A 14721-nucleotide genomic window follows, 5' to 3' on the forward strand; every position below is an offset into this window, starting at 1 on the left:
TCTAGTGGAAAGATGACCTGAAGCTGCAGAGGCCACTGGAGAAGCTTGGAGTCAGCATGGCCACAGGCAGAGAAGCTGCAACAGCTGCCAGCAGGAAAGGGCAGCAGATGTGGGACAGAGATGCAGGTGGCACCCACTTGGTGCTGCCCGTGGGCTGTGCTGCACATGCCCTTCCCCAGCTGGGAGAAGTGGAAAATTTCCCCATCCCTGAGAGCGCTCTCTGCCCCAGGCAGCAGGGCTGGGACGGCTCCCAGCAGGCAGACCTGGAGCTGTTGTCCCACCTCTGGGGCCAGCAGCTGGAGCTGGTTAGCACGGGCCACCCTCAGTGTGTGACCTCCCAACTGGCCAGGCTGGGAGAGCCTCAGGGACGGGATGGGCGGCCTCAATGCCAGCCCAGCCTGAGCTGCTCTCACCCCACAGCCAGCCCAGGAGCAGGGTCACACACTGCACAGCCTGGGCACCGTCCCACTGTGGCTGCTGCCCACACTGTGCTCAGAGTGGCTGCCCCGTGCTGGTGTCTCGCTGCAGGTGCAAATGCAATGGCCACGCCAGCGAGTGTTTGCCGGACGAGGCCGGGCAGCTGGTGTGTGTGTGCCAGCACCACACGGCTGGCACCGACTGTGAGCGCTGCCAGCCCTTCTACCAGGACCGGCCCTGGGCGCGCGGCACGGCCGAGGCTGCCAACGAGTGCCTCCGTGAGTATCCCTGGTGGCTCCCTGGCCACAGCCATGGCTGGCCCTGATGGGTGCCCTGCTGCTGTAGCAGCTCACCTGGCACCTCCTGCCCTTCCTGCACCTGCCCTGATGGCTGCCCTGCTGCTGCTGCATCAGCTCACCTGGCACCTCCTGCCCTTCCTGCACCTGCCCTGATGGCTGCCCTGCTGCTGCTGTATCAGCTCACCTGGCACCTCCTGCCCTTCCTGCACCTGCTTCATTTTGGGAGGATTTGTACCCCGGGGCTCCCCTTCACTGCAGCACCCCGAGTATTTCCATTCCCTTTACCCCACGAGTGCAGCCGTCTGCTCCGTGCATTGTACTGCACCCACTTCTGCTTCCGAGGGCAGAGGCACTGCTGAAAGCTCTCACTGCTGGGCCAAGGGGTCCCATCTGGCCCATCCGACCCACAGGAGGTTGCCATAACCTCCGGTGCCCACCCGTCCTCCCGCCTCTCCCCCAGCTTGCAACTGCAGCGGCCGCTCCGAGGAGTGTTTCTACGACCGGGAGCTGTTCCGGCGGAGCGGGCACGGGGGACACTGCCGCAACTGTCGCGACAACACGGCCGGGCCCCACTGCGAGAGCTGCAGGCAGAACTACTACCGCTGGGAGCCGCAGGGAGCCTGCCAGCCCTGCCACTGCCACCCCGCAGGTGCGTGCGGCTGTGCCCAGCTGGGCTCCGGCTGCAAAATTACCGATAACCCAGCCGGAGTTTGCTGGGAGGGATGGATTTGGTGGCTTCTCTCTTGCTCGGGGTTTCCCCATCTTCCCCATCCTGTGTCTCTCCCTGGCTGGGGTTGAGCCTCAGGGCTGGCCGGGGTCCCCGCAGGTTCCCTGCAGCCCCAGTGCGACAGCTCGGGCACCTGCGTCTGCAAAGCCAACGTGACGGGCTGGAAGTGTGAGCGCTGCAAGGACGGCTACCACAGCCTCAGCGAAGGTGGCTGCAGGTGAGGAGGAACCTGGCCCTGGGCAGGGGCAGTGGGATGGGACCGGGGCTCACCCCATCCTGCCTTTATCTCACCCCGTCCTGCCTTTATCTCACCCCATCCTGCCTTTATCTCACTCCATTCAGACCCTGCAGCTGTGACCCCGCGGGCAGCGTGGGCACCTGCGACCCCAACACGGGGCACTGCACCTGCAAGGAGAGGGTGGAGGGGCACTTGTGCAACAGGTGAGCACCTGGCATGGGGACAGGAACACTGTCCCTTACCAGTCTTGAAATTGGTGGCAGGGTTGTGGGGCTGCATTCCTCTGGGCCACTGGGGCTGGGCTCACAGGAGTGTCACCAGTGTCCCACACAGAGACACTGCCGTGGTTCCCTGCAGCTCTGCCTGCCCTGTGCCACGTATTCCTGTTTCCTCCCCGTGCCCAGGTGCCAGCCGGGCTGGTTTAACCTGCAGCCCCACAACCCCAGCGGCTGCACCAGCTGCTTCTGTTACGGCCACTCCAGCGCCTGCAGGGCGGCAGATGGCTACGAGGAGACGCACATCCGCTCCGATTTCAGGCAAGGTAAAGACCCTCCCCAGCCCCAGGTAAAACGGAGGGCTCTGCTCTGCCAATTTCAGCCAAAAATGTTTGGGAAGGATGTGGCTGAATGTTCCTCTTCGGGGCTGAGCATCTCCCTTTGGAGCTAACTGGTGGTGATGGGTGGAGAGGGATTTCTCTGGCTTGCCCCTGTTTTACTGTTAAATTTCTGCTTCTCCAGCTCCACGGGGACAGGGTATCCGTGACTCCCTGTGGCACCCCTCCATGCCAACCTTCTCCTGGGGCTGTGCATGGCTCAGGGAGGGCTGTGGGGCCAGCATGGACATTGCACCTCACCAGGGACTGCAGGAGCCCTAAAGATCAGCTCAGAAAGATAAAAAACCAACCCAATAGGATGGAGCCTGCTGGGAACTTTCCCAATGGTTCCCTCCTCTCCCCATGCTCGGCTGGGATGTGACAGCGCAGTTGGACGGGCGGGAGGGAGGCGGTGCTTTTGCCTGGCTGCTGGCAGGGCTGGGTGCGTGCGGGATGCTGGGGAAGCCCTGCCATCTGCCGCGCACGCCGGCGTGTGCAGCCCCGCGCGGGGACACCGCGGGGACACCGCGGGGACGGGCACCCCCGGCGGGCACCCCGCTCTGCCGCGCCTCTTCCCAGATGGAGGCGAATGCGCCAGGCACGGGTGGATCTTAATTGCCTTTAAACCGCGCTGCCAATTGCTGTGCTGCTGGAATGTCTTCGCGGCCTTGAAAGCGATCCAGGCTTTAAACCGAGTCTTTTTTTCCATCCTTCACACAGCCAGTTTGGGGCTGCTCCTTTGGGGACTGGGTTTGGCAGTTTCTGAGCTGAGATGCAGCCACAGCACCCTCCTAAGTCCCCGCTCCCCAAAACATTCCCCAGTCTACAGTGGAGGGAGATCAGATGGAATTTTCTTATACTGGGTGAAAGTATAAATTGGGAATGATTTGATAACAGAGCACAGCCCACTTGAGAGATTTCCAAGTGTTTGTCCTGCAGAGCTGGAAGAAATAACTAACCCCTGTGGAATGGAGGGGAGTTTAACTGGTTTCTTAAGGAAACCAACTTAATGCAACTATGGCCCATCTCTTCTGGGCTTCTCCAGCATTTCTCCTCAGGTTTCCTGTGCTCAGCAGTCCACAGTAATGTTAGAATGGCAGCTCAAGCAGGAGGGCAAAAGTTTAAAGATAATAATTTCCTCCAAATCTAAGAAAATAAATAGTTGAGGGGTGGTTAAGGCCCCCCTCCAGTGCATGAGAGCAGAGAGCCCAAGTGGGGCAGGGTGTTACAAAGTCCTTTCCAAGACTCAAGAGAGTGTTGGGAGGAGGGACAGAGCCCCTGAAAGCAGCACCCTGCTGGTGCTGTGCTGCAGGGACTCACTGCTCCCTTAGCTGTGCCTGGCCACTGTATCCTGTCCCACAGGGCTGGAGGGCTGGGCTGCCACAGCTCCAGGCCCCACAGAGCTGCCTCTGCGCTGGGCTGGCCAGGAGATCCTCACCGAGTGGGATGGAGAGGAGCCAGTGGATTTTCTGGCACCAGGTATTGTGTGCGCTGGGTCCCTGAGGTGCTCTTGTCCCGCTGCCATGCTGGTGCAGGAGGCACTGAGCTCCATTGCAGAGCTGAGCAGGTTTCTGTAGCAGAAGGCAGTGGGGGGGTATTGGATTGGGACCCCAGGAGGGCAGGCTGGAGCTGGCAGCACCCTAGGAGGGTGACTGTGGCTCCTGATGATGGTGGTGGGAATAGGACTGCACTGGCAGAGCTGGTGCCTCCATGTCCTACAGGCTTTGCTCCTCTCTCCCCTCACAGAGAAGTTTCTGCAGAACCAGCACCTCAGTTATGGGCAGCTCCTGTCCCTGCTGCTGGGAGTGGAGAACGGGACAAGAACAGAACCTGGGGTGCCCCTGCTCCAGGCCCAGCTGCTGCTGGAGGGCGAGGGGATGAAGATCACCATGTCCAGCAGCAAGAGCCAGCTCCAGCATGGAAAGCAGGTTGTCACCTTCAGGTACCCATCACAGTGTTTTGGGGAGACAGTGGGGTTTAGGGCTCAGTGCCTGACTTGTCTGGGCTGCCCTTTACTGCTCTCTGCCCCCCTTGGGGATTTAACTGTGCTGTGCCTGGGTCCCAGCCAGGAGCTGAGCTGTCCTGCAGCACCCAGCTCATGCTGGCCCTGTCCTGCCTCCCCCACTCCTTCTCCAACAGGCTGCATGAGGCACAGGAGGGTGCAGAGCCTTTGCTGTCGGCCTTCAGCTTCCAGCGCCTGCTCTCCAACCTGAGCTCCCTCCGCCTCCGCGTGAGCCACGGCCCTGGGAGAGGTGGGTGGCTCCACAGGACATCCCTGTGGGGACCAGGCTGGGGTGGGACTGGAGACATCTCCAGAGGACATCCCTGTGGGGACCAGGCTGGGGTGGGACTGGAGACATCTCCAGAGGACATCCCTGTGGGGACCAGGCTGGGGTGGGACTGGAGACATCTCCAGAGGACATCCCTGTGGGGACCAGGCTGGGGTGGGACTGGAGACATCTCCAGAGGACATCCCTGTGGGGACCAGGCTGGGCTGGGACTGGAGACATGGAGGCAGCATCAGCTCTCAAGGATGAGAGGGATTGTAGGGGGTGTTTTGGGGCAGGGGCTGCCTCCTCTCTATGAACACCCCTGGGCTCTCAAGGAGGTGTTTTGGGGTCTGTCTGGAGCATTTCAGAGCAGAGCAGCATCCATTCCCACACCCTTCTCCCCTCTCACAGGCAGGCTGTCCCTGAGCGAGGTCCAGCTCACGTCTGCTCGCCCCGGGCCGGGCCCACGGGCGGGCTGGGTGGAGGAGTGCACGTGTCCCATGGGATACACCGGGCAGTTCTGCCAGTCCTGTGCACCTGGGTTCAAGAGGGAGATCCCATTTGGTGGCCCCTTCGTCAGCTGCGTGCCCTGCACCTGCAACCAGCACGGGGACTGCCACCCCCTCACAGGTGTGCACCCCCCGGCCCCTCCACTCACCTGCTGCTCCGTGTGTGGGTGACAAATCCCTGCCTTTGCTTGTTCTGAGGGAAGCTGGGAACAACTGGTGAGGTTGTGGTTCCCAAAATTTGCAAGTTGAATTGCTTGGGTGGTTCTGGGGGCAGCGTTCATAACTGCAAAGATAGAGATTATTAATGAAGTGCAATAATGGTGGTAATCTATAATTAGAGGAGCGTTTTTCATGATATTTTATGACCTCTAAGGAGGAGGAGGGAAGGGTGCTGGTGCTCAGAGGAGTGAGGGAGCAGGGGCCAGGACAGCAGAGAGGGTTTTGCTAGGCTGGATCTCACAGGCAGCTTCACTGCCTGATGAGAGGAGCAGGACTGGGGTGCAGCTCTGGAATCTGCAAATTCAGGGTTAACCTGAGCAGAGAAACAAGGAAAAAAGCAGGAAAACACAGAGGGAAGACACCAGAGGAGCCAGCTCTTGTGCTGCCAGCCCAACCCCTGGTGGCTGGCTCTCCTCAGTGGGGAGCAATAATGATGCACGGCGGGGATGGAGAGGGCTGGAGGAGGCAGAGAGCTCGGCGAATGCCCCTGCCCTGCCCACGAGACCACGGGCGGCAGCTCTGCAAACCCGCCCTCATCCCGCAGAGAGGGGCTGGCGCCGCCGACTGCACAATCCCCAGGGATGGGGCCAGACTTTTGATGTTCCGGCCTGGGCGCTGCCAGCCTGCGCACTTCCTTTAGTTTATTTTTCCACTTCTTCCTGCCACCCGCTTTTTCTTTCTTTTCCATCGTCTGACTCTGCCTGGATGTGGGGAAAATGGAATAACACCCCCTCCTGCGCAGCCTTCCTGGTATGACCGACCCCACAAAACACGGGGAAAATCCTCCCCCTGTCTCCTCTGTCTCCAGTGAAGCAGAGCATCTGCCTGGAGCTGGGGGGTTCCTTGAGCACTCTCCCTCCTCTTCCTCCCTCTCCTCCTCACAGCCGATTTCGGAAGGCTGACTCAGAGGCTCGGCTCGCTCTGGAGATGCTCCCCGGTGGGTGCCGGGCCGGCTGTTTGTGTTTCCCAAGCCGGGCTGGAAAGGACGCGCCTCGACGCTCAGAAATGTGTTGTGGATTACGGCAGGCGCCGGCAGCCCCCGCACACATTGATGGTGCTGCGTGTGCCAGCGCTGCCTCGTCCCTGCATCGCTGTGGCCGCCGTGCCCTCTCCAAAACCTTCTCCCTCGACCAAAGACAGGGCAGGGAGGGAAAATGTCCCGAGCGCTGGTTGGAGATGTGCAACCCCTCGCTTGGAGCTGCACATTCCTCTTGCCACGCTCAGTGCTGGGGTCTCTGTCCCTCCCGCAGTCCCCGTTGTTATTCGGGGTTGGATTTTCGCGGACCCTCAGCTCGGTTTTCCTCCCCGCAGGGCACTGCCAGTGCTCACACAATACAGAGGGTCCCTCCTGCGAGCGCTGCAGCCCCGGCTTTTACGGCAACCCCTTCTTGGGGCGCTCGGATGACTGCAAGCCCTGCCCCTGCCCCGGCCGCTCGCCCTGCACCCAGGTGCCCAGCACTGGGGAGGTGGTCTGCACCCACTGCCCCCCGGGGCAGAGAGGTGAGGCTGCGGCTGGGTGGGCACCGGGGCTGTGGGCAGCGTGGGCGCGGCTGGATCCTCCCCACCGTTCCGCCTTCCCCAGGAAAGCGCTGTGAGCTCTGTGATGATGGGTTTTTCGGGGATCCCCTGGGGCAGAGAGGCCCCGTGCATCCCTGTGAGCCGTGCCAGTGCCACGGGAACGTGGATCCCAATGCCGTGGGGAACTGCGACCCCGTGTCCGGCCGATGCCTGCGCTGCCTCCACAACACAATGGGCGAGCACTGCGAGAGGTGCCGGCCGGGCTTCTACGGGGATGCGCTGGCTCCCAGCCCTGCTGGGAAGTGTGCTCGTAAGTACAGCCCCCGGGCACAGCTCACTTGCAGCCAAAATCCTCCCAGCAGCGAAGGCAGAGGGTGGAAGGGGGATGCCTAGCAGGTTTAGGGGCTGATGGATGGTCCAGGTCACCCCCACGTGTTCCCCTTTGCCCTCTTGCTCCACTGCCATCCTTCCCCAGAGATACTCTGGCTTGCAGGGGCTCTTTGGAGCCCTGGCTGATGGGGGAATGTGGCTCTCCACATTGTCAGGAGCTCAGCCCCAGTGCACGCCATTCCTGCAGTCCCATCCACCAGCCCCATGCTGGGATTTAAGGGTTATTTTGTCTGGTTATTTATGCTGGGATTTAAGGGTTATTTTGTATCCCATAGCTTGTGATTGCAACCCCAGTGGCTCAGACCCGAGGCTGGAGGGCTGTGATCCTGTCACAGGCCAGTGCCACTGCCTCCCACACGTGACAGGCAGAGCCTGTGGGCAGTGCCAGCCCGGCTACTACGGCCTGGAGCCCACCGTGGGGTGCAGGAGGTATGTGGGGCACGCCATGGGGCTGCCAGGGAGCGGCTCCATGCTCCCAGCTCTGCTCTCTGCATTGATTGCCTGCTCATGACCCTCCACTTCTCATGCCAGCTGTGAGTGCCACCCAACAGGGTCCCGGGAGAGCGGGTGCCACATGCTGACGGGGCAGTGCTCCTGCCAGCCTGGCGTCACAGGGAGGAGATGTGATCGGTGCCAGCACGGCTTCTTCGGCTTCTCTGCCAGGGGCTGCCGAGGTAAGGGGAATGGGCGCTGCATCTTTGTCCCCAGAGCAGGGCTGGCAGCCACACTGTGATGCCTTTCTGCCCCCACTGCAGCCTGCAACTGCTCCCCGCTGGGCTCCACCACCCCGCAGTGCCACGAGAACAGCACCTGCCTGTGCCACCCTGGCTTCGTGGGCTACAAGTGTGACCGCTGCCAGGCCAACTTCTTCCTGGAGCCACGGAGCTCCCGCTGCCAGCAGTGCCCTGCCTGCTATGGGCTGGTGAAGGATGAGGTACAGCCTGTGCACTGCTGGGACAGGCACAGCACCCCTGTGTGACAGTGTTTACAGGGGTCTTAGGATGAGGGAAGAGATGAGGATCTGACTGCATGTTTCAGAAGGCTTGATTTATTATTTTATTATATATATTATATTAAAACTATGGTAAAGAAAGGATTTCATCAGAAGGCTAGCTAAGAATAGAAAAAGAAGGAATGATAACAAAGGCTTGTGGCTCGGACCGAGAGTCTGAGCCAGCTGGACTGTGATTGGTCATTAATTAGAAACAACCACATGAGACCAATCCCAGATGCACCTGTTGCATTCCACAGCAGCAGATAACCATTGGTTACATTTTGTTCCTGAGGCCTCTCAGCTTCTCGGGAGGAAAAATCCTAAGGAAAGGATTTTTCATAAAAGATCTCTGTGACAGCCCTGCAGTGCCTCACTGTCCCCCCGTGTCCCCCTGTCCTGCCCACAGGCTGACCTCCTGAGGGCCAGGCTGCAGCAGATGGAGGAGTGGCTGCAGAAGCCAGGCTGTGACACCCACCCGGGCCAGTCTGCCATGCTGGGAGATGCACCCCGTGGAGATGGGCTGCCAGGCCCACACCTCCTGAGAGGTACAGGGGACTCCCCTTCCTCCCACCCATTTCACCCTCTGCTCCCTCAGGGTGCTGTGACATGCTGGGGGGTGCAAGGAGGTCCCAGGTGAGTGCTGGCCTCAGTGTGGTGTGACCTGGGTGGGGACAGTGGAGGGGACATGCCTTTTTAGGAGGACAGAGCTCTGCAGGGATGCTCACACCACTGAGGTCTTGGAGCAGGCAGTGGTGGGCATTACTGGGGGCTGAGCACCAACACATGGGAACCCTTTGGGTGCTGAATTCCTGGGTCCCTCCTGAGCACCCAGAGGGACTGTATTCCCCTTTCATCAGTAGGTGTTAGGGGCTGGGGCATGGGGCAGCTCCACAGGGCAGCAGGGAGCCCTGAGCAACCCCAATGGGCAACGAGATGCTTGTGCTGTCCACAGGTGCCTGGGCCACCCTCTTGGTGCAGGTGGGGCAGCTGGCAGGGGCACTGGACACTGCACAAGGCCGTCTCAGCAATGCCAGCCAGGCCACCAGCTGCTCCCATCATGGACCCCCCAAGACCTGCACCCTGCTCTCAGAGATTGGGGCCGTGCTGCAGTCAGCTCAGGAGGAGATCCTGCATGCTGCAGACACCCTGGCTACCACGGTGGGGGCTCTCATGGCCCTGGGCTCCTGAGAGGGGTGGTGACAATCCTGGGGGCACTGGGATGTGCCTCCCAGGACTGTTGGGGTGGGATGTGACCAGCAGAGTGAGTGAGTGGGAAAGCCTGGGGTCCATGTGGGTATAGCCCTCCTTGCAGCTGAGTCAAGAGGAGATATTTTCCTTGCTCTAGCCCTTTGGGAGGTTCTTGGTGAAGCTGGGCTGGCAGGATCCAGGGGTGCCTGCTCCCTGCCAGGGTCTTAATACTGCTGTTTGCATTCCAAGGAAATTCCCCAGGAAATCCCACGGCAGCCCACAAACTGGAGCCACTGGGCACTGGAGGCTCAGGCTCTGTCTAAGAGGTAAGATTTGAACAGGCAGAGGAAGAAAGCTGTCAGCCCAGCTGGGGGTGCAGGGGGCACTCCTTTGCCAGGAGGCCAACCCTGATTCCCTCTGTCTGGGTGTCCTTGACCCTGCAGCCACAAGGACTCCATGGCACGGGTGGAGGCCATGGTCAGGAGAGCACTGCGTGCCTCCAACGCCAGCTCTGAGCTCCTGAGGAACCTGCTGGAGAGGAACACCACACAGCATGTGCAGCACGAGCTGGAAGCTGGGTGAGGGGCTGGCAGGGCACCAGAGCCCCTTTCCTCTGGCCAGGCCACTGTCACAGGGCTCAGTCACAGGGATTTGCCACCTGCCCAACAGGCACGTGCTGAGCACCTTCAAACTCATTGCACTGCAGTGCTGTAAAGCAGAGGGACAGGGTGCTGTGTGCTGGGGGGGTCAGGAAAAGCCCCCAGAATTTTCTGCTACATCCATGTCCAGGGCCACATTGTCCTCTTTGTCCTGCAAGGGACCAGAGGGCCCTGGCTGACAGCAGTGTCCTGTGTAGGTATGAGGAAATCCAGCGGGCACAGGAGGAGCTGGGTGCTGGCATGGCAGAGGTGGCAGTGGAGGCCAGGAGAGCTCTGGCAGCTGTGGAACAGGCACAGGCTGACCTGGCTGAGAGACTTTCTCAGGTGGCTGCTCTGGGGCAGGTGAGCAACACCCAAGCTACAGCTCCTGCTGGCATCCCTACCTCCTGCTTTACCAGTGCTGCCTCCCGAGCTGGGACGTGATCTCATGGAGCCTTTGGCACTCCTGATCCTGCAGCAGGTGCTGCCAATGCAGGCTGGAGACCTGGCACAGGAGCTGGCAGTGCTGGAGCAGGCAGCAGCAGCCCAGGAGCCGTTGGCTCAGCAGGCTGTGGAGGCATCCCATGCACTGGCAGCTGGATTGCACCTGGAGCTGCAAAGGACTCATGCCTTCAAGCAGGTAATTGCTGCTCACAGGAATGGAGCCCCATCCCTGCTGCTCCAGCAACTGGAGGGACCACATTGCAGCTAGGGAGCTGGGAGAGGATGTTTTGGGAGACATCTTCCCTTGGGCTCCCAGATGTCCCTAGGAGCTTGCCTGCCAAAAGGGAGCAGGCTGAATCCCATATTTTCCTGCTGCCCAGCCTCATTCCTCCTCTCTTCTCCTCTCCAGCTGCAGGACCAGGCTGGCTCTGCCCATGGCATGGCCACCATGGCTGTCTCTCGAGGAAAAGCTGCGCTCTCTGATGCCAAGTCCCTCCTGGCCAGTTTGGAAGGTAAAAGGCACCGGTCAGAGCATCTCCAGCCACAACCTGGCTCTCACCAGGTGACAAGGGGACAGTTTGGTGATGGCCAGGTTGCTCCCATAGGCATGAAGAAGGTGCTGGGGCATCGGAAGAGTCAGGCTGCCCTGAGGAGGAGGATGGCCACCGTGCGGGGCAGAGTGGTGGTGGATGCTCAGAGGAAGATTAAACAGGCAGAGAAGACACTGGGAAGCTCCCTGTCCATCTCCACCACAGCCCAGAGGACAGCTGGGGAGGCTGAGCAAGTCTCTGAGGAGAGTGCCAAGGTCTGAGCTGAGGGATTGGGGTGGAGCTGCTGGGCATGGCCAGGCTCAGCCGTCACCTAGAGAGCCCAGGCTGCTGCAGGCAGGGCTGTGTGTCCCCAGGTGACTGTCCCCATCTCTGTCCTTTGCAGAGGGCACGGGCTGTGCTGCAGGAGAGCAAACAGGCCCTCAAACACGCCAGCCAGCTCGCCACGCGTGCCAATGAGACCCAGTGGGAGCTCTCCCGGCAGGAGCACATGGCTGAGAAGCTCAGGGGAGACCTGGAGGAAGCACAGCAGGTCAGCTGGGTTCCCTTGGACAGGTTGTGTCCTCCAGAGCATGGAGGCAGCTCTGCCCACAGCCCAAAGCATAGGGAACAACCCGGCTTGGGAGCTCCACTGTAGGGACAACACCTTGGGGATGTTCCTGGGATGTCCTCTACCATCCAGCCAAGGGTCAGTGGTGTCCCTGATCTGGGTGTCTGTCTCTGTTGGAAGGTGGGATCAGAGGTGAGTGAGATGGCAAAAAGTCTCCAGGAAGCCCGAGGCTCACTCATGTCAGACATGGAGACCCTGAACACCCTGCTGAACAGCCTAGGTGAGACCTGGGGGGAAATGGGGTGCAGGTTCCAGGGACAGGGCTGGGCTCTTGGCCAGGGCTCTCCTGCTTGATGGCCATCCAGGCTGGGCTGGGTGCTCTCTGGCTGAGATCATCCATGGTCTCAGCAAGGCTTCTTTAAGGCTCATGTCTTGAGGAAAACCCTCATCAAGAATGAATTGGGGCTTGCTGAATGTGTGTGCTCACGTCTGCTCTGGGTACACTGATCTCCCTTGGGATCCTCAGGGGGAGCAAGGCTGGCAAAGTCCCTTTGGAACTGAGGGCTGTGCTAGACTGGATTTGCTCCTTGTTGCTGGCTGGTCTTGCTCCAGCTCCTCCTGTTTTCATCATGTGGGTTTATTTCTGAGCATTCCAGGACTCTTGCATCCAAGAAACTTTGCAAAAGGCTGGAAACCATGACCCATTTGTAAGAATGAGAAGTGCCCAGGCCCTGCCTGGAGCCACAGCTCTGTTTGCTTGTCTGTGATCAGTGAGAAGCTACAAAGCCTCCATGCCCTACTGCACCCACTCCTTACAGTCTGCCTGGTGCCATGGAGTACATCCAGAACATCTCCTGTCCCCTTCTCTGCTCTCATCCATGTCCTCTCCCTCCTTGCCCAGGTAACCTGGAGCAGGACACGGAGGTGGAGGCAGTGCTGAGCACTGGGAGGCTGCAGCTGGAGCAGCTGTGGCTGCGCCTGGCCACGCCGGGTGCCCTGGCCAGCCAGCTCAGCCGGCTGCAGCAGGAGGCGGCGCGGCAGCAGGAGCAGATCCAGGCGTTTGAGAGCGACTTGGCTGAGATCCGGGCCGACAAGCAGAACTTGGAGGACATTTTGAGGAGCCTCCCTGAGAGCTGCTCCAAGTGACAGGTCGCTGGCTGCTGCCACATGTCCCCTGTGCCCACCCTGCACAGGGAATGGCAGAGGGAAGGGCACTCTGCATTCACCAGCACCAATCCCTCCCACTGCACTGCCCTCCTACAGTATCACACCCCAGGTCCTTGTCCACACCCGTTCAGGCTCTGCATCTCAAGCACTCTGCAGCATGACTCCAGCCACCACCTCTGTCCTTGGGATGGGGGGACACCCACCCACCAGGGGCACTGATGTTTCTGTGCAGGATATGGAGCCATTCCAGGGTTGGTCTCTCACTGCAGAGTGAACAAAGAATCCTCACAGATCTCCTGCATCCCTCCTTTCCCATTGCAGCATGGTGCACTGGGCAGGGACAGCTTCCCAAGTATGCAATGTACCCAAGCTGTACTGCCTGGCACTCCCTCCTGCCCCAGGAGAAGAGAGAGGCTCTGACACGTGCTGGAAGCTGGTCCTGCTGCACAGCACCCTGCTGTGGTCACAGAGGTGCAGAGAGGAATCCTGGTGCAGCCAGGCTGAGAGCTGCTTGCCTGAGGGCACACAGCTTGCCTGCTTCCCAAGGGAAGGGAGCTCACAGCAGGGAGGGCTTAATTAATGAGCAGAAACAAAGCAAAGATGGATCCTCACCCAGCTCCTGGAAGGCAGGTGGGACATCCTCAGCCTGCTTCAGTATGAGAGGAGCTCAGATCCTGCTGTTCCCTTGCTCCAGGGTAAGACAAGGCCACAGCCAGCTCTGCTTGGCTCACTGAATGTCACCAGGCATGGCTATAAAACAGCCAATTGCCACCAGTCCCAGGGGCTGTGTGGCAGAGATGTAGCCAAGGGGGGAGTCAGAGCAGCAGCAGCCACAGCCCCACGAGCCCCACTGGAGAGGAGCTGGCTGATGGCAGCAGGCTGTGCAGCCAGTGTGGACTGGATGGGGAACAGCTGGACACTCGCTCCTGCCTGTGTCACTCCCACGGGGTGGCAGAGGTCAGTGGCTGTATTGCCTTTAAAGGAAAGGCATTTCTGTTCCTCTGTGCTCCCGTGTGGGCTGGGCTGCAGGACAAGCCAGGTCCTGGCTCAGCCCACCTTGTGTTGACTGTGCTGTGACTCCAGGTAGCTGAAGTCATTCCCATGAGACCAGAAACGAGTCCCCAGGCTGGAGCTTGCTTCATTTTTTAACCGGTTTTACCTATGTTTTTTTCTGCTCACAGTGCTGCAAATCAGGTTTGCTAAAGTCTTGTGTAATTTATGTAAAATTGCTGCCATCGATGTTGAATCCCCCAGCAACATCTCTGGTGGGTCCAGTGGCCTGGAAGGAACACAGGATTCTCCTACTGAGAACAAAGCCACCGCCTTTCTAATTCTGCACAAAAGCTGCCTGAGGAGTGGGGTGCCAGAGCTGCAGTGCTGTGGGGGTGTGATGGCAGGGGCTCCCCTGCTGCTGCCCAAGGACAGCTCTGGGAAAGCAAAGCCATGGAACAGTGAGAGCACAGCGTGATCTGGCTTGGCCAGAGGCAGGGGGCCGTGGCCACTTACTGTCTCTCTGGGAGGACAATTATACATCTCCAGCGAACACACAAATTTGCTGCTCTTACAGAAATGTCAAGCCTCTGCTGTGTGCCTGCTGCTGAGGATGTGGTTCACGCTGCCTCCTGCTCTCCCTGGAACTCTGTGTTTTTCGCTGGTGCCACCTGCCTAGAGCTGTATCCATTAAAAATTCTTAATATAACACACAGCTGTCCATCCAGGGTGTGTGGCGGCAGGAGAGCACACTGTACCTGAGTCTGCTGCTTTTAAAGAGCAGGGGTTTGAGATGCGGCTGCATTTGGGCTGGTGAGGGGCAAATGTCTGAAAATTCTAGCATAAGATCATGCTAGTACATGATTTTAACATAAGGTGTCAGGCTGACACAGAGGGGGCGTGCGGCCCTGGCCGGGACACGCATGGCCGGGACATCACCTCGGCCAGGACTGTCCCTCGCTCCATCCCTTCTCCCGCTGCTCGCACTCCAGCGTTAAATCCATCGCCTGGAGGCGGCTGTGC

At 59.8% G+C, this 14721-nt stretch overlaps 1 protein-coding gene across 4 annotated transcripts in view; it reads left to right on the plus strand.

The window, feature by feature from the left end:
* Positions 1-14409, plus strand: part of LAMC3 (laminin subunit gamma 3) — a 31257-nt gene extending 16848 nt beyond the window's left edge. For 3 of the 4 annotated variants that reach the window (XM_077188953.1, XM_054646481.2, XM_077188951.1), the window contains 25 exons: positions 529-695; positions 1177-1365; positions 1543-1660; positions 1786-1884; positions 2086-2222; positions 3636-3752; positions 4020-4215; positions 4413-4525; positions 4955-5173; positions 6583-6771; positions 6854-7099; positions 7455-7608; positions 7711-7853; positions 7935-8113; positions 8580-8718; positions 9126-9331; positions 9611-9687; positions 9805-9939; positions 10218-10362; positions 10478-10639; positions 10853-10955; positions 11049-11248; positions 11377-11523; positions 11722-11821; positions 12443-14409. In XM_077188953.1, the coding sequence (XP_077045068.1) occupies positions 529-695; positions 1177-1365; positions 1543-1660; positions 1786-1884; positions 2086-2222; positions 3636-3752; positions 4020-4215; positions 4413-4525; positions 4955-5173; positions 6583-6771; positions 6854-7099; positions 7455-7608; positions 7711-7853; positions 7935-8113; positions 8580-8718; positions 9126-9331; positions 9611-9687; positions 9805-9939; positions 10218-10362; positions 10478-10639; positions 10853-10955; positions 11049-11248; positions 11377-11523; positions 11722-11821; positions 12443-12687 (3925 nt within the window). In that variant the 3' untranslated portion in view covers positions 12688-14409. The remainder of the gene's footprint in view (positions 1-528; positions 696-1176; positions 1366-1542; positions 1661-1785; positions 1885-2085; positions 2223-3635; positions 3753-4019; positions 4216-4412; positions 4526-4954; positions 5174-6582; positions 6772-6853; positions 7100-7454; positions 7609-7710; positions 7854-7934; positions 8114-8579; positions 8719-9125; positions 9332-9610; positions 9688-9804; positions 9940-10217; positions 10363-10477; positions 10640-10852; positions 10956-11048; positions 11249-11376; positions 11524-11721; positions 11822-12442) is intronic. The other variant, XM_077188952.1, reaches the window with a different exon arrangement.
* The last annotated feature ends 312 nt before the right edge of the window (positions 14410-14721 follow it).

Source organism: Agelaius phoeniceus, chromosome 21, assembly GCF_051311805.1.
Source record: "Agelaius phoeniceus isolate bAgePho1 chromosome 21, bAgePho1.hap1, whole genome shotgun sequence".
Lineage (NCBI taxonomy): Eukaryota > Metazoa > Chordata > Aves > Passeriformes > Icteridae > Agelaius > Agelaius phoeniceus.